Source organism: Phallusia mammillata, chromosome 5 (assembly GCF_965637545.1).
Source record: "Phallusia mammillata chromosome 5, kaPhaMamm4.hap1.1, whole genome shotgun sequence".
Lineage (NCBI taxonomy): Eukaryota > Metazoa > Chordata > Ascidiacea > Phlebobranchia > Ascidiidae > Phallusia > Phallusia mammillata.
Genome location: NC_137256.1, coordinates 6,629,349 through 6,654,376, shown reverse-complemented (window position 1 = coordinate 6,654,376; position 25,028 = coordinate 6,629,349). Strand labels below are relative to the sequence as shown.

The window sequence follows — 25,028 nt, the reverse complement described above, 5'->3', positions numbered from 1 at the left end:
TTACAATGTCTTTGTTTTATTCTGCTTCACAGCGCAGTGCTTTTGTGGACAAATTTAGGTGTACCTTATATTGTGGTAAAGAGCAGGAGCGGCGTTGCGAACACGTTTCGCAGAGTTTAGTGAGCTTCGTAATCACGTATCACCTAGTTGAGTCGAGTTTTGGTTTTACGAACCCCTATTTCCCTAACCGGACCTCTTTCTGGATTTATAGGACTGTTAGTTGAGTCTAGCGCTCCAGTCATTTTGTACATTTTTGTCAAACAATAGCGGATAACATTTGGGTGATACAGGTAGTTACAGGCAACTTGTACCTTTGTCTTTACTTTCTGATTTTTTGTTGTGCAACAAATGTTATGAGCATGATTAGGCAGGTAATAAACTAGCACCTCAGTTTCTTCAATTGTTAAGAAGCAACAAAACAGGTCATTGCAAAGTATTATTATACGCTTCATGTAACTGAAGTTATTAGCGTTAGCAAAAATATCAGCGATGTGATTTATGAAATCTGAATACGTGGCATTCAATTTCTATATTCTAAATAGCGACAGGAAATGATTTCAAGTTTTAAGCATGATTTGGCAAACTAGTTAAATCAAACCATTGCACATTTTGACTTCCTTGCAAGCTTTGAGCTGCCCAGTCGAGACGAGCTGATTTAAACTGCAAACGACTGCAGACAAAATCTATATCTTGTAAAACGATAGACGAAATAAGCGTTTAGAGTTTAGACAGTAAAAGGAATAAACACGGACCAACCTTTTTTTGTTTTAGTAAAAAGTCTGATAAAACTGAACAATGGAAAACAAAGGCACAAAGTTTTCAAGCGGTCTCATCTCGAAGGTATGGGACACTACCAGTGCAATGGAAGCTCAAAAAATCTACGATATTTGGGCATCGAAATTTGACAGTGATCTAAACAATAATGGAATAAACATACATGCTGAAGTTGCAAAGTGTGTAACGAAGTACGGTTGCAACAACAGGGATACGCAACTTTTGGATGTTGCTGCAGGTTTGAGCAAACTGAACAATACACTGCATCCTGTGTTTGAATATTGCATATAACTTATAGGTACAGGTGTGGTTGGATTTTGTCTTCGAAAGTACGAAAACTTTTGCGGGGAGATTGATATCTTGGATGCAAACATGGAAATGCTGTACGTTGCGAGCAAAAAGGGACTCAATTTCAGGTAAGGTTGAATTGGTAACTACCAATGTAACAAGTTTGCTTTATACAGGTTGTACATCCCTTCCTTATGAAAAGTGGTGCACGTGGACATGATACAAATTTGCAATTGCACTACTGCAGTGTTTCCCACCCTTTGCCCTTCATTTAAATCCCCATCGCCTCATGTAATGATACATATGCAATAAACCTCGGTTAATCCGGACCGTTTCGACCAAAATAGATTTTCGGATTAACCGATATCGATAAGGTAAATCTTTACCACACTTTATCATTTGACATTGGGTTTTGTTCGAATAAGGCGAAGAACCGATTTCGGTTTATCTAAGTCTTACTGTGTTTGTTTTATTGCACAATTTTGCCCTGAGAATGTATTCATTTCTTGCTCAGAAACATTATGCGTCATTGGATTGATGGAGATTTGCCACTGACTGCAAAGTCATATGACGTCATCACTTGTATAGGATCCTTTGTTCCTCGCCATTTGCCTCCGTCAACTTTGCAGGTTTGTCAGTGGAAATGAGATGTTACAAAAAAACCTGATTCTTCACAACTGTATGTATGTTGCAAAAACATGCTTCTGCGAAATAAACCTTTTTAAGGCCCTAATTCAGCAAATGGTAGAAAATCATACAGATAAACTGTTTTGTGCATTTATGAACATTGCAGAACCCTCCACCAAATATTGACGTTTTCGATTGTAATTTTTTGTTGTATAGAACTTGCTGAAGTTAATAAAAGATGGCGGTTTCTTGATTTTTAACGGAAGAGCAAATTTGTTGCCCTATAACAATGAATTACTAAAGATGATCGACCAACTGGAAAGTGAGGGACAAATGAAAGTTCTTGAAACGATGGAGTTGTTCTACACTTCAGACGCATTTTTATCTAAGTTGTATGTTTGTCAGGTGCCTAAGTAGGCGTGTACGATGTCTGTTATTATAGAGTTAAGTAAAAACAGATACCAAACATGTGGGTAAAGAAATCTTTCAGTACACTGTCTTTATAAGCGTAGCATGCAGCGAAGTTTCAAGTCGGGTCGGAAACAAGGCGAACTCGATTCAAGCTGATTTCGTTTTTTTCCTTATCTGTGTTGCTATTTCACTTTGGCAAATCAAACTTTCGGACCCAATTTTAGGCTTTAAACCGAGTTTGGACACCAATTTCGCGTCCGCTTACAGCCCCAACGTGGGGTCGAATGAAACCCTAGGCAGAAGCAGACTTTGGGGTAATGGTCCAACCAATGAGATATGTATGCTTAGTGGTAAGTTTGCTGCAACCTAAATCGGTTTACAACGATTGCTTCTGTAATATGCTGAACATTGTTTTATCACCGCAGGCTAGAGTTTAGCGCGGTCATCTTGTAAGCGTTTACGAAAACATTGAAAAAACGATAGCTTATTTAACAAAAACGTGGTGTAAATATCATGCAAAGAGAAATTCTAGCCTGGTGCACTATTACTACGTTTCCATATCGCGAGTTTGGGCCATGTGACCATATTTGGAAGTGAAAAACATGACGCAGCAACATTACGAGACGGGCATGCGAGCGTTTTTTTGCACAATGTGCTCGAAAACGTGCAGGTCAAAATGCCACAAGCAACGCCAAAAATTAAATGAGACTTTTTCTCTTGAAAGTTACAGGTCGTGGAAACGTTTGTTCCGTTTTCGGCCTGAACTTTAGTTTTGCAGTAGGTTTGGGCAGTAGTTCACTAACGGCAGCGATCTTACCCAGGTTAAAAAAGTTGTTTATCAAAAACAATTTTGTCGTTACCTACCAACAATATTTTACGCTTCATTGAGCTCGTGTTTGTTGTCCTTTGAAGGACATAAAAGTTGCAAAATATCAAGTTTTGATGCAATGCTTGTTGTTATTATCAAAACAACACGATAAGATAGAACATCATTTTCGTAAAAGTGAAACATGTCGGATGTTGTAAGTTATTTTGGGTCCCCCGTCCTGAAGGCTCCCAAATCAGTCACACGTTGATTTCATTCTGTTTTTTTAATTTTTTCTATATTTTATTCTTTTTTTCTCTGGTCAAGTTTGTCCTTTGGTGGATTTGTATGAAACTTTCATATGTGATAAATAAAGTTATGTAGATGTGCCCTACGCTTCGTTTGACCTAATAACCTAACAGATCGTAAGTTACATATGTTTATGCATTGTTTGGTGGACGTTTTCGCACGTTTCTTGAAAGTTAAGGTGGTGTCAACAGCCTTTACGACATCAGAAGCAGTGCCGAATTAAGGGTCTGCTGGCCTGTAGGCACATTTTATAAGTGGCCCGAAAATCAGGGTTGCCAACTAAAAAATTAGAGTTATCAGTGTTGCCAAATCATTGTCACAAAGATAAAGTGGCATGGATTTTTGACTGACCTGTAGGCACGTGTCTACTTTGCCTAATGGTTAATCCAGCACTGATCAGAAGCGTTATCGAATGTTCCTAAAACGCCTCTAGTGGTCAAAAATGTGAACATTGGCCGATTTGGTTAAAATTGCCTGCAGAAACAACTAAGGTTATAAAAGACGGTGGGATCCATTTTGAAATGAGCATAGCGTTGCGTAATGCAACATGGTGCCATTTTCTAACCATGGTGTTATAATAACACAGACAATCAATCATTTCCGTCATGCTCGGTTTGCTCGGATGGGACGGGAAATGTTTAGTCTGGCGTTGTTAAAAGAAACAAACATGCATTTCAAAAACGAATAACTGACGCATTCTTTATCGCAACTCTTGTAACTTTATTCGCATGTATTCTCTTTTTATTGTGTAAAGTTAGAAGCGCATGACGCAAGCTGGCAACCGGATAAAAGGGCGCGCCCAGTTGCGTCAGTATTTATAGATATTTTGACTAAGCCTTTGTAAAGCCTTGTATTTGTATAATTTTACCTGGTATTGCATTTATTGAAACCAGAAGGTTGTGTGCTAAAGGTTGTAAGTATTTAGGGGCATAGCCCTGCTATGTAGTTTACGTCTAATTTAAACTGAAAATAGTGCACAGGGATCCGTAAGCGTAACAGTGAATTCACGCTTGATTAAGTATTAAATTAGATTTTAATTTGTGACGACAGTTTAGACTTGAGACTGATAATTTAGTCTTAAAAGGCTAACTGAAGCGTTAACACATAGTAAACATATTAATGTTTTAAAATAGGTTATGTTGTGTCCTATGCACTGTGTTCAATGACGTTCTGGCGGTCGGTCTTGACCGATGCACAAACAGGTTAACATGCTGTCATTTGCTTGTTTTCTACTTTAAATTTAACAAAATTTTGTTACGTGATACTACCGTCTATTTAAAATTAGACTGTGCAAACAGTTTTTATTTAAGTGCTTTGCTTTTGAATTGGCAAACGAATAGGCGTCCCAATGGGCTCTTTTTATGGGCACAACTAGATTGACATGCTGTAATTGCTTGCTCGAAACGTATAGCCGGGGTTAATCAACGTATGTTAAATTAAAAAGTAATTAAAGCATATCGAGAAAAAATGGTGTGTCGATTTGAACTAAGAATAGGATATTGTGTTTCACACCCGATAGATCTTTATCTGGTCGTCAGAACGCTTTAATTTTAGCAGTCCTGATCTCGAATAATAAAGATGTGCGTTTCTCATTTCTGATTCGATGATTGGAATGACCTGAAGTGTTGCAGACTGTAAATGACTAAAATTTAGAGTTGGCCTGTGAAAACCGTTTAAATTTATGTTAAACCGATAATGTTTTATACCCGATAGATCTTTGTTTGGTCGTCAGCGCGCCGTAATTTTTTGCGGCCGTGCCCTTTAAATAATGACGATGCGCGCTTCGCATTTGTGATTTGCTCATTGGAATGACGTGAAGCAGACCATAACTGGCTAAAATTTACAGTTGGCCTGTGAAAACCTGACACGAAAACGAAGTTTCGTTTTTCCAAACGTTATTCGAAACAAAATTGTATTTCAAAACCAAAATTTCCGTTCCTAATTTCCTTGTACGGCGAGTGATTGGCAATAGTAAAGAAAAGTTACTGTTTTTTCGATCAACTCTCCACAGTCCTCTAGCGCCACCATGCGCAAATAAAGAAAATCAAAACAAAATTTCCCTTTCATTTTTTTGTCGTTGTGGACCTTCTACCTTCGTCTTTACTATCCCATGTTTTATTTTGTTGTTCAACCAATGTCATTAGCCTTATTAGGCAGGTAATTAACTAGCACCTCAGTTTGTTTTCAATTATTAAGAAGCAACAAAACAACACAAATTATATAATGTAGCCTACGCCTCATGTAACTAAAGATGAAATCTGAATACGTGGCATTCAATTTCTATATTCTAAATAGCGACAGGAAATGGTTTCAAGTTTCAAGCATGATTTGGCAAACTAGTTAAATCAAACCACTGCACATTTTGACTTCCTTGCAAGCTTTGAGCTGAACAGCCGAAACGATTTCATTTAAACTGAAAACGACTGCAGACAAAAGTCATTGTCTGTAAAATTGTCGAAAAAAGTGTTTAGACATTAAATGGAATAAAACCTTACCAACCTTTCTTGTTTCAACTTTTTAAAAATAGAACGTCTGATAAAGCAAAACTTTAACAATGGAAAACGAAGGCAAAATGTGTTCAAGCGGTCTTATCTCGAAGGTATGGGACACTACCAGTGCAATGGAAGCTCAAAAAATCTACGATATTTGGGCACCGAAATTTGACAGTGATCTAAACAATAATGGAATAAACATACATGCTGAAGTTGCAAAGTGTGTAACGAAGTACGGTTGCAACAACAGGGATACGCAACTGTTGGATGTTGCTGCAGGTTTGAGCAAACTGAACAATACACTGCATCCTGTGTTTGAATATTGCATATAACTTATAGGTACAGGTGTGGTTGGATTTTGTCTTCGAAAGTACGAAAACTTTTGCGGGGTGATTGATATCTTGGATGCAAACATGGAAATGCTGTACGTTGCGAGCAAAAAGGGACTCAATTTCAGGTAAGGTTGAATTGGTAACTACCAATGTAACAAGTTTGCTTTATACAGGTTGTACATCCCTTCCTTATGAAAAGTGGTGCACGTGGACATGATACAAATTTGCAAATGCACTACTGCAGTGTTTCCCACCCTTTGCCCTTCATTTAAATCCCCATCGCCTCATGTAATGATACATATGCAATAAACCTCGGTTAATCCGGACCGTTTCGACCAAAATAGATTTTCGGATTAACCGATATCGATAAGGTAAATCTTTACCACACTTTATCATTTGACATTGGGTTTTGTTCGAATAAGGCGAAGAACCGATTTCGGTTTATCTAAGTCTTACTGTGTTTGTTTTATTGCACAATTTTGCCCTGAGAATGTATTCATTTCTTGCTCAGAAACATTATGCGTCATTGGATTGATGGAGATTTGCCACTGACTGCAAAGTCATATGACGTCATCACTTGTATAGGATCCTTTGTTCCTCGCCATTTGCCTCCGTCAACTTTGCAGGTTTGTCAGTGGAAATGAGATGTTGCAAAAAAAACCTGATTCTTCACAACTGTATGTATGTTGCAAAAACATGCTTCTGCGAAATAAACCTTTTTAAGGCCCTAATTCAGCAAATGGTAGAAAATCATACAGGTAAACTGTTTTGTGCATTTACGAACATTGCAGAACCCTCCACCAAATATTGACGTTTTCGATTGTAATTTTTTGTTGTACAGACCTTGCTGAAGTTAATAAAAGATGGCGGTTTCTTGATTTTTAACGGAAGAGCAAATTTGTTGCCCTATAACAATGAATTACTAAAGATGATCGACCAACAGGAAAGTGAGGGACAAATGAAAGTTCTTGAAACGATGGAGTTGTTCTACACTTCAGACGCATTTTTATCTAAGTTGTACGTTTGTCAGGTGCCTAAGTAGGCGTGTACGATGTCTGTTATTATAGTGTTAAGTAAAAAAACAGATACCAAACATGTGGGTAAAGAAATCTTTCAGTACACTGTCTGTATAAAGAGTGGCAAAGAGATATTTTTTCAAGAAATGTTTTCGTTGTCAATCGTAAAAAGAAAATCAAATGCTTCTTAAGCGGCAAAGCGTAGCATGCAGCCAAGATTCAAGTCGGGTCGGAAACAAGGCGAACTTGATTCAAGCTGATTTCGCTTTTTTTCCTTATCTGTGTTGCAATTTTACTTTGGCAAATCAAACTTTCGGACCCAATTTTAGGCTTTAAAACCGAGTTTGGACACCAATTTCGCGTCCACTTACAGCCCCAACGTGGGGTCGAATGAAACCCTAGGCAGAAGCAGACTTGGGGGTAATGGTCCAACCAATGAGATATGTATGCTTAGTGGTAAGTTTGCTGCAACCTAAATCGGTTTACAACGATTGCTTCTGTAATATGCTGAACATTGTTCTATCACCGCAGGCTAGAGTTTAGCGCGGTCATCTTGTAAGCGTTTACGAAAACATTGAAAAAACGATAGCTTATTTAACAAAAACGTGGTGTAAATATCATGCAAAGAGAAATTCTAGCCTGGTGCACTATTACTACGATTCCATATCGCGAGTTTGGGCCATGTGACCATATTTGGAAGTGAAAAACATGACGCAGCAACATTACGAGACGGGCATGCGAGCGTTTTTTTGCACAATGTGCTCGAAAACGTGCAGGTCAAAATGCCACAAGCAACGCCAAAAATTAAATGAGACTTTTTCTCTTGAAAGTTACAGGTCGTGGAAACGTTTGTTCCGTTTTCGGCCTGACCTTTAGTTTTGCAGTAGGTTTGGGCAGTAGTTCACTAACGGCAGCGATCTTACCCAGGTTAAAAAAGTTGTTTATCAAAAACAATTTTGTCGTTACCTACCAACAATATTTTACGCTTCATTGAGCTCGTGTTTGTTGTCCTTTGAAGGACATAAAAGTTGCAAAATATCAAGTTTTGATGCAATGCTTGTTGTTATTATCAAAACAACACGATAAGATAGAACATCATTTTCGTAAAAGTGAAACATGTCGGATGTTGTAAGTTATTTTGGGTCCCCCGTCCTGAAGGCTCCCAAATCAGTCACACGTTGATTTCATTCTGTTTTTTTAAATTTTTCTATATTTTATTCTTTTTTTCTCTGGTCAAGTTTGTCCTTTGGTGGATTTGTATGAAACTTTCACATGTGATAAATAAAGTTATGTAGATGTGCCCTACGCTTCGTTTGACCTAATAACCTAACAGATCGTAAGTTACATATGTTTATGCATTGTTTGGTGGACGTTTTCGCACGTTTCTTGAAAGTTAAGGTGGTGTCAACAGCCTTTACGACATCAGAAGCAGTGCCGAATTAAGGGTCTGCTGGCCTGTAGGCACATTTTATAAGTGGCCCGAAAATCAGGGTTGCCAACTAAAAAATTAGAGTTATCAGTGTTGCCAAATCATTGTCACAAAGATAAAGTGGCATGGATTTTTGACTGACCTGTAGGCACGTGTCTACTTTGCCTAATGGTTAATCCAGCACTGATCAGAAGCGTTATCGAATGTTCCTAAAACGCCTCCAGTGGTCAAAAATGTGAACATTGGCCGATTTGGTTAAAATTGCCTGCAGAAACAACTAAGGTTATAAAAGACGGTGGGATCCATTTTGAAATAAGCATAGCGTTGCGTAATGCAACATGGTGCCTTTTGCTAACCATGGTGTTATAATAACACAGACAATCGATCATTTCCGTCATGCTCGGTTTGCTCGGATGGGACGGGAAATGTTTAGTCTGGCGTTGTTAAAAGAAACAAACCATGCATTTCAAAAACGAATAACTGACGCATTCTTTATCGCAACTCTTGTAACTTTATTCGCATGTATTCTCTTTTTATTGTGTAAAGTTAGAAGCGCATGACGCAAGCTGGCAACCGGATATAAAGGGCGCGCCCAGTTGCGTCAGTATTTATAGATATTTTGACTAAGCCTTTGTAAAGCCTTGTATTTGTATAATTTTACCTGGTATTGCATTTATTGAAACCAGAAGGTGGTGTGCTAAAGGTTGTAAGTATTTAGGGGCATAGCCCTGCTAAATAGTTTACGTCTAATTTAAACTGAAAATAGTGCACAGGGATCCGTAAGCGTAACAGTGAATTCACGCTTGATTAAGTATTAAATTAGATTTTAATTTGTGACGACAGTTTAGACTTGAGACTGATAATTTAGTCTTAAAAGGCTAACTGAAGCGTTAACACATAGTAAATATATTAATGTTTTAAAATAGGTTATGTTGTGTCCTATGCACTGTGTTCAATGACGTTCTGGCGGTCGGTCTTGACCGATGCACAAACAGGTTAACATGCTGTCATTTGCTTGTTTTCTACTTTAAATTTAACAAAATTTTGTTACGTGATACTACCGTCTATTTAAAATTAGACTGTGCAAACAGTTTTTATTTAAGTGCTTTGCTTTTGAATTGGCAAACGAATGGGCGTCCCAATGGGCTCTTTTTATGGGCACAACTAGATTGATATGCTGTAATTGCTTGCTCGAAACGTATAGCCGGGGTTAATCAACGTATGTTAAATTAAAAAGTAATTAAAGCATATCGAGAAAAAATGGTGTGTCGATTTGAACTAAGAATAGGAGATTGTGTTTCACACCCGATAGATCTTTATCTGGTCGTCAGAACGCTTTAATTTTAGCAGTCCTGATCTCGAATAATAAAGATGTGCGTTTCTCATTTCTGATTCGATGATTGGAATGACCTGAAGTGTTGCAGACTGTAAATGACTAAAATTTAGGGTTGGCCTGTGAAAACCGTTTAAATTTATGTTAAACCGATAATGTTTTATACCCGATAGATCTTTGTTTGGTCGCCAGCGCGCCGTAATTTTTTGCGGCCGTGCCCTTTAAATAATGACGATGCGCGCTTCGCATTTGTGATTTGCTCATTGGAATGACGGGAAGCAGACCATAACTGGCTAAAATTTACAGTTGGCCTGTGAAAACCTGACACGAAAACGAAGTTTCGTTTTTCCAAACGTTATTCGAAACAAAATTGTATTTTAAAACCAAAATTTCCGTTCCTAATTTCCTTGTACGGCGAGTGATTGGCAATAGTAAAGAAAAGTTACTTTTTTTTCGATCAATTCTCCACAGTCCTCTAGCGCCACCATGCGCAAATAAAGAAAATCAAAACAAAATTTCCCTTTCATTTTTTTGTCGTTGTGGACCTTCTACCTTTGTCTTTACTATCCCATGTTTTATTTTGTTGTTCAACCAATGTCATTAGCCTTATTAGGCAGGTAATTAACTAGCACCTCAGTTTGTTTTCAATTATTAAGAATCAACAAAACAACACAAATTATATAATGTAGCCTACGCCTCATGTAACTAAAGATGAAATCTGAATACGTGGCATTCAATTTCTATATTCTAAATAGCGACAGTGTTGTATTTCTTTGTATTGTTCGCTCGAAGAGTAAAATAGAATGATTAACGAATAAATGAAACAAGCATTTATAGCTTGGATAATTGGCAATTTACATAGCACACACGAATAGTAATCACCACAAGCAAAATAGTAATGAATGCGGTACAATTAACGAATCACGTGACTGTGGAATGCGCGTACGCGATTACTGCCTGAAGGACAGTACATGAAGCGGAACCACAACACCTCCCCTTCGAAGATCAGAATCCCCCCTCAGATTAGAAGTGAAATCGCTCGGGAGGTTTACGCGACCTCTTAGTTCGTCGTGGATTGTCGGGACCGAATGAAGGAGAGCTACGATTCAGTGGCATGTCTGAATCTGCACCAGCAGTAGGAGCCTGCGGAATACTTTCTTCCGCTCCCGGTTCCAAATCCTCGTCGGACGCGTATCGAGCGCGTAGTTGGTCGATATGACGTCTACAATTTGGACCACGTGGAAGAACTTTAACATGAAATGTACGACTTCCACACAGTTTAATAATCGTGGCAGGAACCCAGCGAGCATCCTCGGTACGTCTTGGACCAAGATACAAAGCGTAACATGGGTCTCCAATGTTGAAAGAAGTGATGTTCACGGGTTTTCGTGTTGCTTGCACTTGCTTACGTTGCATCAGGTGTGCTGGCGAAGGCAACAGAGTATCTATTTTCGCCCGAATTTGTCTGCCGTTAAGTAGTTCACTTGGTGAAAATCCACTGGCGTTTGGAATACGCCTGTATTGCAGTAGAAACTCTTGCAACGCCTCTTTAGGAGGTTTAGAAGACTTCTTAAGTGCCTTTTTGAAAGTTTGCACTAATCGTTCTGCAGCGCCATTTGTAGCAGGAAAGTACGGAGCTCCGGTCAGATGAACGATGCCCCTTTGTTTACAGAAGTCTTGAAATTCGGCAGACATAAAAGCTTGCGCATTGTCGGAAACAATAGTATGAGGGTAACCGAAATGGGCAAAATCTTGTTCCAACAACTCCATAGTTGTTCTCGATGACATAGATTGCGTTTGGTGTATACACGGGTATTTTGAGTGAGCATCTATCATCACAAGCCAGTTACTTCCCAGAAAGTTAACTGCGTGATCGATGTGTAAGCGACTCCATGGCTTTTCCGGCATCATCCATGGATGTACAGGTGCCTTTGGCGGAGCGTTTTGATGTTCAGCACAAGTCTGGCACTTGTGGCAAAGAACAGTAATGTCGTCATCGATATTTGGCCAATAGACTGCAGTTCTTGCCAGTTGCTTCATTCGTTGAATCCCAAAATGTCCTTGATGAAGGATCTGAAGAACAGCAGAACAAAGTGATTCCGGTATAACCAACCGTGAACCATACAGTAGACACCCATAACTGGTGCTCAACGAATCCATAACCTTGCGAAACTTTGCAACTGGATCGTTGTATGCAATAGTAGATGGCCAACCTTCTCTCGTAAAACGCATGACTTTGGATAAGGTTGGATCTTTTCCACTTTCCTTTCGTAGTAACGCCGAATCGGTGGGTTGCACTTGTAAACTAAGACTGGTAATTGCACAAACAGTGTCGGTGTCATGTGCACTTTCCTCCCTGTCGAAGTCAGCATCCTCACCAACTGGTAACCGACTGAGTGCATCGGCATTTTGATGTTGCGATGTCTTTCGATATTCAATGGCGTATTGAAATTGGCCAAGAAAAAGTGCCCACCTTGCTAAGCGATTTGCAGCTAGAGCAGGCGTAGCTTTATTAGGACAGAATAATGCCAGCAGTGGCTTGTGGTCTGTCAGTAGAATAAATTTCCTACCATATATATATTGGTAGAATTTCTTCAGCGCAAAGATTATAGCGAGAGCCTCTTTCTGAATTTGGCTGTAGTTGCGCTGGCTTTTAGTTAGTGATTTGGATACGTTGGCAATTGGTCTCTCACTTCCATCTTGATAGCGGTGAAACAAAACTGCTCCAATTCCAACATTTGATGCATCGCAGGAAATGCCAATAGGTAAAGTAGGGTCAAAATGTGTCAGAACTGTATCAGCTGACAGCAATTCTTTCATTTTGCAAAATGCAGCTTGCTCGTTAGGACCCCATTCCCATGCAATGTTTGACCGGGTAAGTCTGTACAGTGGTTCTGCAACGCTGGAAAATTGTGATGGCAGAAACTTGCTGTAGAATTGAACGGAACCAAGGAAAGAACGTAAGTTTGAGACATCTTTTGGTGATGACATATTAATAACGGTATCCACCTTAGAACCTTTGGAAATGCCATCTTTTGACAAAATATGACCCAAGTATTCCACTTGAGGTAACGCAAATTTACATTTTTCCAAACGACAGCGTAGACCTTTGTCGTTAAGCCGTTGAAGAAGTTGGCGAAGATTGTAAACATGCTCTTCAGCCGTTGATCCGCTAACTAAAAGATCATCGAGATAAACTGTAACACCTTGTAGATCGCTTGTAATCTCTTCCATGATTGATTGAAAATAACCAGGAGCAGATGTTATACCGAATGGTAAAACATTTTGCAGTAGCACCCCACGGTGTGTACTAATAGCTAGTCGCTTTCGGCTCTCTGGTCCCAACCGGATTTGGTTGTAGGCATCAGCTAAATCAATCTTTGTAAAACCGTAACCACCACGCAACTTGCGCATCAAGTCTTCTGGAAGAGGAAGTGGATGGCGGTGTGTAGATAACTGCGGGTTAACTGTTACAGAATAGTCTCCGCAAACTCGTATCTTGGCTTTACTTTGTGCGGGAAGTGGTGTCTTTCGTATAGGAACTACTGGAGTCCCCCACTCGTTAAATTTTGCCGGAGTCCAAATACCTTTTGCGATGCCAGCATCGTATGCTTGATTGACGTCATCCTGTAGAGCAAATGGAACAGGCCTTGGCTTGCAGAAAACAGGCTTTACGTCTTTGGTGAATTTTACTTCCAGTGCAAAATCCTTCAAACACCCCAAATCTTCCTTGAAAAGGTCTGGATATTCCTCGCAAAGCTTTTTGCAAGCACGTTGTAATGATGCGTCTGCTTGGTTGCTGGCGTCAGATAATACGTTTACCTTATCGTCGGTACGATAAAGTAACTTGTCCAATGATATGCGCAACGCCTCGATTCCACGTCGACCAAGTAAATTTAAATGCGGCATTTCGGAAACAAACATCGTAAGACTACATGTTGTTGTCCTATGTTTGACTTCAGCTTCGAATGCGCCCAGTATCGGCACCAGATGTTCCGTTGCAGAGTTGAAACGCTGATTGGTTTCCTTCAAACTCGGTTTCCCAATTTTCTTCCAGAAATTTACAGAAATAAAATTTCCGCTTGTTGCTGTGTCAATCTCTAACAGACAAGCTTTACCGTTTATGTTGACGGTTACCTCGAGTTTTGGACTAATATCTGCTTCTGGCTTCATCGAAAGTAGCGAATTTACATGTTGAACTGGCAAAACAGACGCTTGTTTCTTTCTGCAAACAATTTCCAAATGGCCTATACGTTTACAGAATTTGCAAGTGGCTCTTTTATAACCGCAATCGGGTGCCAGGTGATCAGGTTTTCCACATCGGTAACAAGTTGTATTCTTTCTAAACTTGTCAATTGTAGGTGTGGACGTATTGAAACCTTTCTTTGCATCCCGTACCTTGTGTACCGATCCGCGAGTTCCATACACGGTTTCCTTTGCAACCTTTGCAGCGTCTTCGGTTTGCATTGCAACTTCAATAGCACGTGTAAATGTCAACTCATCGGCGTTGATTTTGAAGATTGCCTTTAGCACTGCTTCGTTACCTATAGAGCAAATGAACCTTGTACGCAACGCTTCGTCCAGCGGGTCTTTAATTGAAGGAAAATCGCACGTGCCTGCGTCGTGACGAATGCGTGCAGCTAACTCTTGCACTGTTTCCCCGGGCTTGCGTTGCATGTTGCTCCAAAACTTAAAGCGTTCCCGTATAACAAACCTTTTCGGATCGAACTGTTCCTTCATGAAACCTTCAATTTCTTTGATTGAAAGATCGTTCACAGTCTTGACTGGAGAGCTTTGACCAGCCAGATTGGATAGAAGCTTGTACGTCACAGGGGTTTGATTGGTGAGAAAAACTTGAGCCATCCTCGTTTCTGGTACAGCATGTGCTTGTATAAACGTTGTAAACCTCGACCAGTAGTCGTCCCACAGCTCCGATGTTGAGTCGAATGAGGCAAAGCTTGGCGTAGCAACGGAAGGTGCAGCGTTTTGACTGGAACCGGCTTTCTCAACTAAGGCGAGAATTAGCTTCATTTGTTCATCGTGGCGTCTTTGCTGCTCTTGTAGTTGTTCTTGCATCAGCTTTGCAATTTTCTCCATCTTCGAAAGAACTATCTTCGATAACAAACTGCGTACAACTTGTTCAGTTGGTAGATCCCGTCCTCGTCGCCAATTAACTCTGTTGTATTTCTTTGTATTGTTCGCTCGAAGAGTAAAATAGAATGATTAACGAATAAATGAAACAAGCATTTATAGCTTGGATAATTGGCAATTTACATAGCACACACGAATAGTAACCACCACAAGCAAAATAGTAATGAATGCGGTACAATTAACGAATCACGTGACTGTGGAATGCGCGTACGCGATTACTGCCTTAAGGACAGTACATGAAGCGGAACCACAACAGACAGGAAATGGTTTCAAGTTTCAAGCATGATTTGGCAAACTAGTTGAATTAAACCACTGCACATTTTGACTTCCTTGCAAGCTTTGAGCTGAACCGCCGAAACGATTTCATTTAAACTGAAAACGACTGCAGACAAAAGTCATTGTCTGTAAAATTGTCGAAAAAAGTGTTTAGACATTAAATGGAATAAAACCTTACCAACCTTTCTTGTTTCAACTTTTTAGAAATAGAACATCTGATAAAGCAAAACTTTAACAATGGAAAACGAAGGCAAAATGTGTTCAAGCGGTCTTATCTCGAAGGTATGGGACACTACCAGTGCAATGGAAGCTCAAAAAATCTACGATATTTGGGCACCGAAATTTGACAGTGATCTAAACAATAATGGAATAAACATACATGCTGAAGTTGCAAAGTGTGTAACGAAGTACGGTTGCAACAACAGGGATACGCAACTGTTGGATGTTGCTGCAGGTTTGAGCAAACTGAACAATACACTGCATCCTGTGTTTGAATATTGCATATAACTTATAGGTACAGGTGTGGTTGGATTTTGTCTTCGAAAGTACGAAAACTTTTGCGGGGTGATTGATATCTTGGATGCAAACATGGAAATGCTGTACGTTGCGAGCAAAAAGGGACTCAATTTCAGGTAAGGTTGAATTGGTAACTACCAATGTAACAAGTTTGCTTTATACAGGTTGTACATCCCTTCCTTATGAAAAGTAGTGCACGTGGACATGATACAAATTTGCAAATGCACTACTGCAGTGTTTCCCACCCTTTGCCCTTCATTTAAATCCCCATCGCCTCATGTAATGATACATATGCAATAAACCTCGGTTAATCCGGACCGTTTCGACCAAAATAGATTTTCGGATTAACCGATATCGATAAGGTAAATCTTTACCACACTTTATCATTTGACATTGGGTTTTGTTCGAATAAGGCGAAGAACCGATTTCGGTTTATCTAAGTCTTACTGTGTTTGTTTTATTGCACAATTTTGCCCTGAGAATGTATTCATTTCTTGCTCAGAAACATTATGCGTCATTGGATTGATGGAGATTTGCCACTGACTGCAAAGTCATATGACGTCATCACTTGTATAGGATCCTTTGTTCCTCGCCATTTGCCTCCGTCAACTTTGCAGGTTTGTCAGTGGAAATGAGATGTTACAAAAAACCTGATTCTTCACAACTGTATGTATGTTGCAAAAACATGCTTCTGCGAAATAAACCTTTTTAAGGCCCTAATTCAGCAAATGGTAGAAAATCATACAGATAAACTGTTTTGTGCATTTATGAATTTTTGTTGTATAGAACTTGCTGAAGTTAATAAAAGATGGCGGTTTCTTGATTTTTAACGGAAGAGCAAATTTGTTGCCCTATAACAATGAATTACTAAAGATGATCGACCAACTGGAAAGTGAGGGACAAATGAAAGTTCTTGAAACGATGGAGTTGTTCTACACTTCAGACGCATTTTTATCTAAGTTGTATGTTTGTCAGGTGCCTAAGTAGGCGTGTACGATGTCTGTTATTATAGAGTTAAGTAAAAACAGATACCAAACATGTGGGTAAAGAAATCTTTCAGTACACTGTCTTTATAAGCGTAGCATGCAGCGAAGTTTCAAGTCGGGTCGGAAACAAGGCGAACTCGATTCAAGCTGATTTCGTTTTTTTCCTTATCTGTGTTGCTATTTTACTTTGGCAAATCAAACTTTCGGACCCAATTTTAGGCTTTAAACCGAGTTTGGACACCAATTTCGCGTCCGCTTACAGCCCCAACGTGGGGTCGAATGAAACCCTAGGCAGAAGCAGACTTTGGGGTAATGGTCCAACCAATGAGATATGTATGTTTAGTGGTAAGTTTGCTGCAACCTAAATCGGTTTACAACGATTGCTTCTGTAATATGCTGAACATTGTTCTATCACCGCAGGCTAGAGTTTAGCGCGGTCCTCTTGTAAGCGTTTACGAAAACATTGAAAAAACGATAGCTTATTTAACAAAAACGTGGTGTAAATATCATGCAAAGAGAAATTCTAGCCTGGTGCACTATTACTACGTTTCCATATCGCGAGTTTGGGCCATGTGACCATATTTGGAAGTGAAAAACATGACGCAGCAACATTACGAGACGGGCATGCGAGCGTTTTTTTGCACAATGTGCTCGAAAACGTGCAGGTCAAAATGCCACAAGCAACGCCAAAAATTAAATGAGACTTTTTCTCTTGAAAGTTACAGGTCGTGGAAACGTTTGTTCCGTTTTCGGCCTGACCTTTAGTTTTGCAGTAGGTTTGGGCAGTAGTTCACTAACGGCAGCGATCTTACCCAGGTTAAAAAAGTTGTTTATCAAAAACAATTTTGTCGTTACCTACCAACAATATTTTACGCTTCATTGAGCTCGTGTTTGTTGTCCTTTGAAGGACATAAAAGTTGCAAAATATCAAGTTTTGATGCAATGCTTGTTGTTATTATCAAAACAACACGATAAGATAGAACATCATTTTCGTAAAAGTGAAACATGTCGGATGTTGTAAGTTATTTTGGGTCCCCCGTCCTGAAGGCTCCCACATCAGTCACACGTTGATTTCATTCTGTTTTTTTAATTTTTTCTATATTTTATTCTTTTTTTCTCTGGTCAAGTTTGTCCTTTGGTGGATTTGTATGAAACTTTCATATGTGATAAATAAAGTTATGTAGATGTGTCCTACGCTTCGTTTGACCTAATAACCTAACAGATCATAAGTTACATATGTTTATGCATTGTTTGGTGGACGTTTTCGCACGTTTCTTGAAAGTTAAGGTGGTGTCAACAGCCTTTACGACATCAGAAGCAGTGCCGAATTAAGGGTCTGCTGGCCTGTAGGCACATTTTATAAGTGGCCCGAAAATCAGGGTTGCCAACTAAAAAATTAGAGTTATCAGTGTTGCCAAATCATTGTCACAAAGATAAAGTGGCATGGATTTTTGACTGACCTGTAGGCACGTGTCTACTTTGCCTAATGGTTAATCCAGCACTGATCAGAAGCGTTATCGAATGTTCCTAAAACGCCTCTAGTGGTCAAAAATGTGAACATTGGCCGATTTGGTTAAAATTGCCTGCAGAAACAACTAAGGTTATAAAAGACGGTGGGATCCATTTTGAAATACGCATAGCTTTGCGTAATGCAACATGGTGCCATTTGCTAACCATGGTGTTATAATAACACAGAGTCTGTGTGGTCCAACTTTATTTTGTTGCGGGCCATTCAAAATCGTTAACTTACTACGCGGGCCAAGGTTTACATTTTTGCTGGAAAGACTTTTTTTCTAGGTCAAACTCTAGGGTAGCTTTACATCTTTTTTATCAAAAGATAAGTTTATTTTTATATTTTATAGTTTTACTGAGTAGAAGCTGTCAAAAACATTTTAAACACAGTTTCCACTCTAGCGCAAAAATGCCTCTGAACGGTTTATAGAAGCAGAACCCTTTATTACATAACAATGCCTTGTCATGTTGTGGCGCCCAATTTAATGGTTGCCAAAAGCCCTCGAACACTGCACTAACGGCTAGTCACGAAAAACCCTAGTTTAGACGCGTTCGAGCACTGCTGTCTTTATTTAAAACACTATATAAAATTCTACAATATTGGCAAAGTCACTGCGCTGCACATAAATCAACACAAGTTAACAGTACGACAGTCGGGGAAGAACTCCTCTCAACAACACGTGGCCCGCAAAAGGACTGCAAAACACTCGAAAAAGGGTTCGCGACAAAACTAGTAAAAGAAACAAGGAAACCAACAAGTCACGTGGTCGAAACGCACCGGTCAATTATCATCGCCCTAGCGGCTTACTTTAGAATGTAACACCTGGGATTGAAGCCGGAATGCTGCGAAAGGCAACGACAGGGGAGGAGTTAAAGCAAGGTGCAGTGAACACAAGGTGTGCCGTGGGTTAAATTCCCGTATAATTGAAAACAATGCACAGGAAAGCAATCGAACAGTTAAAAGATAAACGTGAACGTAACAAAAAGATGTGAATGCGATTAAGTGAAAAACATGAAAAACACATCGTGAAATTAAGGTAACTAACTTCCGTTTTAGGAAAATAAGCACATACACAGAAAATAAACTTAATAAACCGACAAAACAAGACAGTACACCGGTGGTGGCTAACGTGAAACAAGGTGATAACATAACGCAAAAATTACGGTAACAATGTGTCACAATATGAGATTTAGCAGTATTTAGCATGTGGTAATCCTCACATTTTGAAAAGATTGAATTATTGAAAACAAAACTTATAGTTGTCATTAAAATGTTGGGACTTTCGCGGGCCAACAAAATTATCTCGCGGGCCAAAATTGGCCCGCGGGCCTGCAGTTGGACCACGCTGACACAGACAATCAATCATTTCCGTCATGCTCGGTTTGCTCGGATGGGACAGGAAATGTTTAGTCTGGCGTTGTTAAAAGAAACAAACCATGCATTTCAAAAACGAATAACTGACGCATTCTTTTTCGCAACTCTTGTAACTTTATTCGCATGTATTCTCTTTTTATTGTGTAAAGTTAGAAGCGCATGACGCAAGCTGGCAACCGGATATAAAGGCCGCGCCCAGTTGCGTCAGTATTTATAGATATTTTGACTAAGCCTTTGTAAAGCCTTGTATTTGTATAATTTTACCTGGTATTGCATTTATTGAAACCAGAAGGTGGTGTGCTAAAGGTTGTAAGTATTTAGGGGCATAGCCCTGCTAAATAGTTTACGTCTAATTTAAACTGAAAATAGTGCACAGGGATCCGTAAGCGTAACAGTGAATTCACGCTTGATTAAGTATTAAATTAGATTTTAATTTGTGACGACAGTTTAGACTTGAGACAGATAATTTAGTCTTAAAAGGTTATCTGAAGCGTTAACACATAGTAAATATATTAATGTTTTAAAATAGGTTATGTTGTGTCCTATGCACTGTGCAAACAGTTTTTTATTAAGTGCTTTGCTTTTGAATTGGCAAACGAATAGGCGTCCCAATGGGCTCTTTTTATGGGCACAACTAGATTGACATGCTGTAATTGCTTGCTCGAAACGTATAGCCGGGGTTAATCAACGTATGTTAAATTAAAAAGTAATTAAAGCATATCGAGAAAAAATGGTGTGTCGATTTGAACTAAGAATAGGAGATTGTGTTTCACACCCGATAGATCTTTATCTGGTCGTCAGAACGCTTTAATTTTAGCAGTCCTGATCTCGAATAATAAAGATGTGCGTTTCTCATTTCTGATTCGATGATTGGAATGACCTGAAGTGTTGCAGACTGTAAATGACTAAAATTTAGAGTTGGCCTGTGAAAACCGTTTAAATTTATGTTAAACCGATAATGTTTTATACCCGATAGATCTTTGTTTGGTCGTCAGCGCGCCGTAATTTTTTGCGGTCGTGCCCTTTAAATAATGACGATGCGCCTTCGCATTTGTGATTTGCTCATTGGAATGACGTGAAGCAGACCATAACTGCCTAAAATTTACAGTTGGCCTGTGAAAACCTGACACGAAAACGAAGTTTCGGTTTGCAAACGTTATTCGAAACAAAATTGTATTTCGATACCAAAATTTCCGTTCCTAATTCCTTGTACGGCGAGTGATTGGCAATAGTAAAGAAAAGTTACTTTTCGCCTAATAAAATGTTTTACGATCAACTCTCCACAGTCCTCCAGCGTCACCATGCGCAAATGAAAAAAATTCGAAACAAAATTTCGTTTTCATTTTTTTTCGTTGTGGACCTTCTACCTTCGTCTTTACTATCCCATGTTTTATTTTGTTGTTCAACCAATGTCATTAGCCTTATTAGGCAGGTAATTAACTAGCACCTCAGTTTGTTTTCAATTATTAAGAAGCAACAAAACAACACAAATTATGAATGTACGCCTCATGTAACTAAAGATGAAATCTGAATACGTGGCATTCAATTTCTATGTTCTAAATAGCGACAGGAAATGATTTCAAGTTTTAAGGATATTTGGCAAACTAGTTGAATTAAACCACTGCACATTTTGACTTCCTTGCAAGCTTTGAGCTGACCAGTCGAAGCGAGCTGATTTAAACTGAAAACGACTGCAGACAAAAGCTATATCTTGTAAAACGATAGACGAAATCAGCGTAGAGTTTAGACAGTAAAAGGAATAAAACCTTACCAACCTTTTTGGTTTAGTAAAAAGTCTGATAAAACTGATTGCCTGTAAAATTGTCGAAAAAAGTGTTTAGACATTAAATGGAATGAAACCTTGCCAACCTTTCTTGTTTCAACTTTTTAAAAATAGAACGTCTGATAAAGCAAAACTTAACAATGGAAGACGAAGACAAAATGTGTTCAAGTCTTTTATCCGTGTGGAGCACTACAAATGCAATGGAAACTCAAAAAATCTACGATATTTGGGCACCGAAATTTGACAGTGATCTAAACAATGATGGAATAAACATACATGCTGAAGTTGCAAAGTGTGTAACGAAGTACGGTTGCAACAACAGGGATGCGCAACTGTTGGATGTTGCTGCAGGTTTGACAAACTGAACAATACACTGCATCCTGTGTTTGAATATTGCATATAACTTATAGGTACAGGTGTGGTTGGATTTTGTCTTCGAAAGTACGAAAACTTTTGCGGGGAGATTGATATCTTGGATGCAAACATGGAAATGCTGTACGTTGCGAGCAAAAAGGGACTCAATTTCAGGTAAGGTTGAATTGGTACCTACCAATGTAACAAGTTTGCTTTATACAGGTTGTACATCCCTTCCTTATGAAAAGTAGCGCACGTGGACATGATGCAAATTTGCAATTGCTCTACTGCAGTGTTTCCCAGTCTCTTTGTCCACTTTTTATCTAGATAACGCACCATTACTCCCATGCAGTCTTACATCCACAGTAAACCTCGGTTAATCAGGCTCTGTTTGGACCAAAATATTGTCCGGATTAGGCGAAGATCCGATTAACCGATGTCGGTTAGTTCAGACCACAATACAAATCATTTGTACCTCAAATTTTGTCCGAATTAGGCGAAGATCAAGATTAACCGAAACCGGTTTAACCGATGTTTACTGTGTCTTAAGTGGAACTTCATTCAGCAAGAAAAGCCCCAAACTCAGATAAGATGGTTTGAACAAGCTTTTCACGAAATTGTCTACAGCAAATGAGAAAAAAGATGTATACAAACATACGCGCCGAGTTTTACAAAAATGCAAGGTGGCGAATGTAAAATATGACGTCACTTGATGTGACGTCATTAATGAGTGCAATCGCAAGAACTCAAAGCCCTACACACTTCCCTCAGAATACAAAGTTGGTCATAATACAGAAAAAACGGCATGTTTGAAATACTATTTAGTGGGCAATTGCAACACGTTGCTGTAACGTTTGTCATTGGTTTAGCAACGTTTGAACAAAATTCGTCAAGTCGTTGCTGTATTATATCCTGAGAAAACCATTCATTACACGAAAATGACCAGACATTCACTGGCAGACAACTGTGTGTTTGACGTCACAAACAAGGCACTAACCTAGGCATGTTGCAGTTTTAAGCCACGTTTTGTAGTTTTTTCCCCAGTACGCTTGTTCAAAAGCAAAGATGTTTCTAATTTTCTTCAGATTTGACGATATTTCGTACGATACCGCTATAAACAAACCAAAATATCCACGGTGGCCGCCACCGTTCTTTAGAAACCCAAGGTGGCGGCGCCACCCCGCCACCGCCTACTCCGCGCCTATGTATACATAATACATATCTAAGTAAGCTGGAATTTAGGTCAGTTTTTCAGTCTGTATCTGGCCATGTCGAATCCGAACAGAAATATCCATCTCTACTAAAAACCGTAATGTACTTGCGGTTTTTATGCACAGTTTGGCCCTGGAAGTGTAAATATTTATTGCTTAGAAACATCATACGTCATTGGATCAATGGAGATTTGCCACTGGCTAAAAAGTCATATGACGTCATCACTTGCATCGGGTCCTTTATTCCTCGACATTTGCCTCCGTCAACTTTGCAGGTTTGGGAGTAAAAATAAAAGTGTACCAAGATAATTCTATAACTGTGCACAACTATACGTACATTTCAGAAACAAGCTTTTGTGATATAGGCTACACTAACCCTTTTTTAAGGCCTTCCTTTTCTGCTTACATTTACAAACAAGCATTCATACATCAATATTGGCGTTTTTTGATGTAGAACTTGCTGAAGTTAATAAAAGATGGCGGTTTCTTGATTTTTAACGGAAGAGCAAATTTGTTGCCCTACAATGATGAATTACTAAAGACGATCGACCATCTGGAAAGTGAGGGACAAATGAAAGTTCTTGAAACGATGGAGTTGTTCTACACTTCAGACGCATTTTTATCTAAGTTGTACGTTTGTCAGGTGCCTAAGTAGGTATGTACGATGTCTGTTATTATAGAGTTAAGTAAAAAACAGATAGCAAACTTGTGGGTAAAGAAATCTTTCAGTACACTGTCTTTCTAAGCGTAGCATGCAGCGAAGTTTCAAGTCGGGTCGGAAACAAGGCGAACTCGATTCAAGCTGATTTCGTTTTTTTCCTTATCTGTGTTGCTATTTCACTTTGGCAAATCAAACTTTCGGACCCAATTTTAGGCTTTAAACCGAGTTTGGACACCAATTTCGCGTCCGCTTACAGCCCCAACGTGGGGTCGAATGAAACCCTAGGCAGAAGCAGACTTGGGGTAATGGTCCAACCAATGAGATATGTATGCTTAGTGGTAAGTTTGCTGCAACCTAAATCGGTTTACAACGATTGCTTCTGTAATATGCTGAACATTGTTCTATCACCGCAGGCTAGAGTTTAGCGCGGTCATCTTGTAAGCGTTTACGAAAACATTGAAAAAACGATAGCTTATTTAACAAAAACGTGGTGTAAATATCATGCAAAGAGAAATTCTAGCCTGGTGCACTATTACTACGTTTCCATATCGCGAGTTTGGGCCATGTGACCATATTTGGAAGTGAAAAACATGACGCAGCAACATTACGAGACGGGCATGCGAGCGTTTTTTTGCACAATGTGCTCGAAAACGTGCAGGTCAAAATGCCACAAGCAACGCCAAAAATTAAATGAGACTTTTTCTCTTGAAAGTTACAGGTCGTGGAAACGTTTGTTCCGTTTTCGGCCTGACCTTTAGTTTTGCAGTAGGTTTGGGCAGTAGTTCACTAACGGCAGCGATCTTACCCAGGTTAAAAAAGTTGTTTATCAAAAACAATTTTGTCGTTACCTACCAACAATATTTTACGCTTCATTGAGCTCGTGTTTGTTGTCCTTTGAAGGACATAAAAGTTGCAAAATATCAAGTTTTGATGCAATGCTTGTTGTTATTATCAAAACAACACGATAAGATAGAACATCATTTTCGTAAAAGTGAAACATGTCGGATGTTGTAAGTTATTTTGGGTCCCCCGTCCTGAAGGCTCCCAAATCAGTCACACGTTGATTTCATTCTGTTTTTTTAAATTTTTCTATATTTTATTCTTTTTTTCTCTGGTCAAGTATGTCCTTTGGTGGATTTGTATGAAACTTTCACATGTGATAAATAAAGTTATGTAGATGTGCCCTACGCTTCGTTTGACCTAATAACCTAACAGATCGTAAGTTACATATGTTTATGCATTGTTTGGTGGACGTTTTCGCACGTTTCTTGAAAGTTAAGGTGGTGTCAACAGCCTTTACGACATCAGAAGCAGTGCCGAATTAAGGGTCTGCTGGCCTGTAGGCACATTTTATAAGTGGCCCGAAAATCAGGGTTCCCAACTAAAA

The 25,028-nt window shown here is 39.2% G+C and overlaps 4 protein-coding genes across 4 annotated transcripts; all 4 read left to right on the top strand.

Moving 5' to 3' along the window:
• The first annotated feature begins 795 nt into the window (after positions 1 to 795).
• LOC145229397 (uncharacterized) lies at positions 796 to 2,827 on the top strand. The gene is made up of 4 exons (XM_080094727.1): positions 796 to 1,012; positions 1,073 to 1,190; positions 1,577 to 1,691; positions 1,906 to 2,827. Exons 1-4 carry the CDS (start codon positions 796 to 798, stop codon positions 2,104 to 2,106), a joined length of 651 nt encoding a protein of 216 aa, XP_079950853.1. The 3' UTR covers positions 2,107 to 2,827.
• Positions 2,828 to 5,716: 2,889 nt separating this feature from the next.
• On the top strand, positions 5,717 to 7,080 carry LOC145229950 (uncharacterized). Its single transcript, XM_080095291.1, has 4 exons — positions 5,717 to 5,985; positions 6,046 to 6,163; positions 6,550 to 6,664; positions 6,880 to 7,080. Exons 1-4 carry the CDS (start codon positions 5,769 to 5,771, stop codon positions 7,078 to 7,080), a joined length of 651 nt encoding a protein of 216 aa, XP_079951417.1. The 5' UTR covers positions 5,717 to 5,768.
• An 8,375-nt stretch (positions 7,081 to 15,455) lies between these two features.
• Positions 15,456 to 16,948, top strand: LOC145229845 (uncharacterized). The gene is made up of 4 exons (XM_080095173.1): positions 15,456 to 15,697; positions 15,758 to 15,875; positions 16,262 to 16,376; positions 16,546 to 16,948. Exons 1-4 carry the CDS (start codon positions 15,481 to 15,483, stop codon positions 16,744 to 16,746), a joined length of 651 nt encoding a protein of 216 aa, XP_079951299.1. The 5' UTR covers positions 15,456 to 15,480; the 3' UTR covers positions 16,747 to 16,948.
• A 4,585-nt stretch (positions 16,949 to 21,533) lies between these two features.
• Positions 21,534 to 23,635, top strand: LOC145230043 (ubiquinone/menaquinone biosynthesis C-methyltransferase UbiE-like). The gene is made up of 4 exons (XM_080095404.1): positions 21,534 to 21,766; positions 21,826 to 21,943; positions 23,141 to 23,255; positions 23,435 to 23,635. The coding sequence occupies exons 1-4, from the start codon at positions 21,556 to 21,558 to the stop codon at positions 23,633 to 23,635; spliced, it is 645 nt and encodes a 214-aa protein (XP_079951530.1). The 5' UTR covers positions 21,534 to 21,555.
• Positions 23,636 to 25,028: the final 1,393 nt, after the last annotated feature.

Bases quoted from the DNA above. Each gene is read 5' to 3' on its own strand.
- LOC145229397 (XM_080094727.1), top strand. From the start codon at position 796: ATGGAAAACAAAGGCACAAAGTTTTCAAGCGGTCTCATCTCGAAGGTA. The intron at 1,013-1,072 runs GTTTGAGCAAAC...TATAACTTATAG, and splicing joins ACTTTTGGATGTTGCTGCAG to GTACAGGTGTGGTTGGATTT. The intron at 1,191-1,576 runs GTAAGGTTGAAT...TTTCTTGCTCAG, and splicing joins AAAAAGGGACTCAATTTCAG to AAACATTATGCGTCATTGGA.
- LOC145229950 (XM_080095291.1), top strand. From the start codon at position 5,769: ATGGAAAACGAAGGCAAAATGTGTTCAAGCGGTCTTATCTCGAAGGTA. The intron at 5,986-6,045 runs GTTTGAGCAAAC...TATAACTTATAG, and splicing joins ACTGTTGGATGTTGCTGCAG to GTACAGGTGTGGTTGGATTT. The intron at 6,164-6,549 runs GTAAGGTTGAAT...TTTCTTGCTCAG, and splicing joins AAAAAGGGACTCAATTTCAG to AAACATTATGCGTCATTGGA.
- LOC145229845 (XM_080095173.1), top strand. From the start codon at position 15,481: ATGGAAAACGAAGGCAAAATGTGTTCAAGCGGTCTTATCTCGAAGGTA. The intron at 15,698-15,757 runs GTTTGAGCAAAC...TATAACTTATAG, and splicing joins ACTGTTGGATGTTGCTGCAG to GTACAGGTGTGGTTGGATTT. The intron at 15,876-16,261 runs GTAAGGTTGAAT...TTTCTTGCTCAG, and splicing joins AAAAAGGGACTCAATTTCAG to AAACATTATGCGTCATTGGA.
- LOC145230043 (XM_080095404.1), top strand. From the start codon at position 21,556: ATGGAAGACGAAGACAAAATGTGTTCAAGTCTTTTATCCGTGTGGAGC. The intron at 21,944-23,140 runs GTAAGGTTGAAT...TTTATTGCTTAG, and splicing joins AAAAAGGGACTCAATTTCAG to AAACATCATACGTCATTGGA. The intron at 23,256-23,434 runs GTTTGGGAGTAA...TTTTTGATGTAG, and splicing joins TGCCTCCGTCAACTTTGCAG to AACTTGCTGAAGTTAATAAA.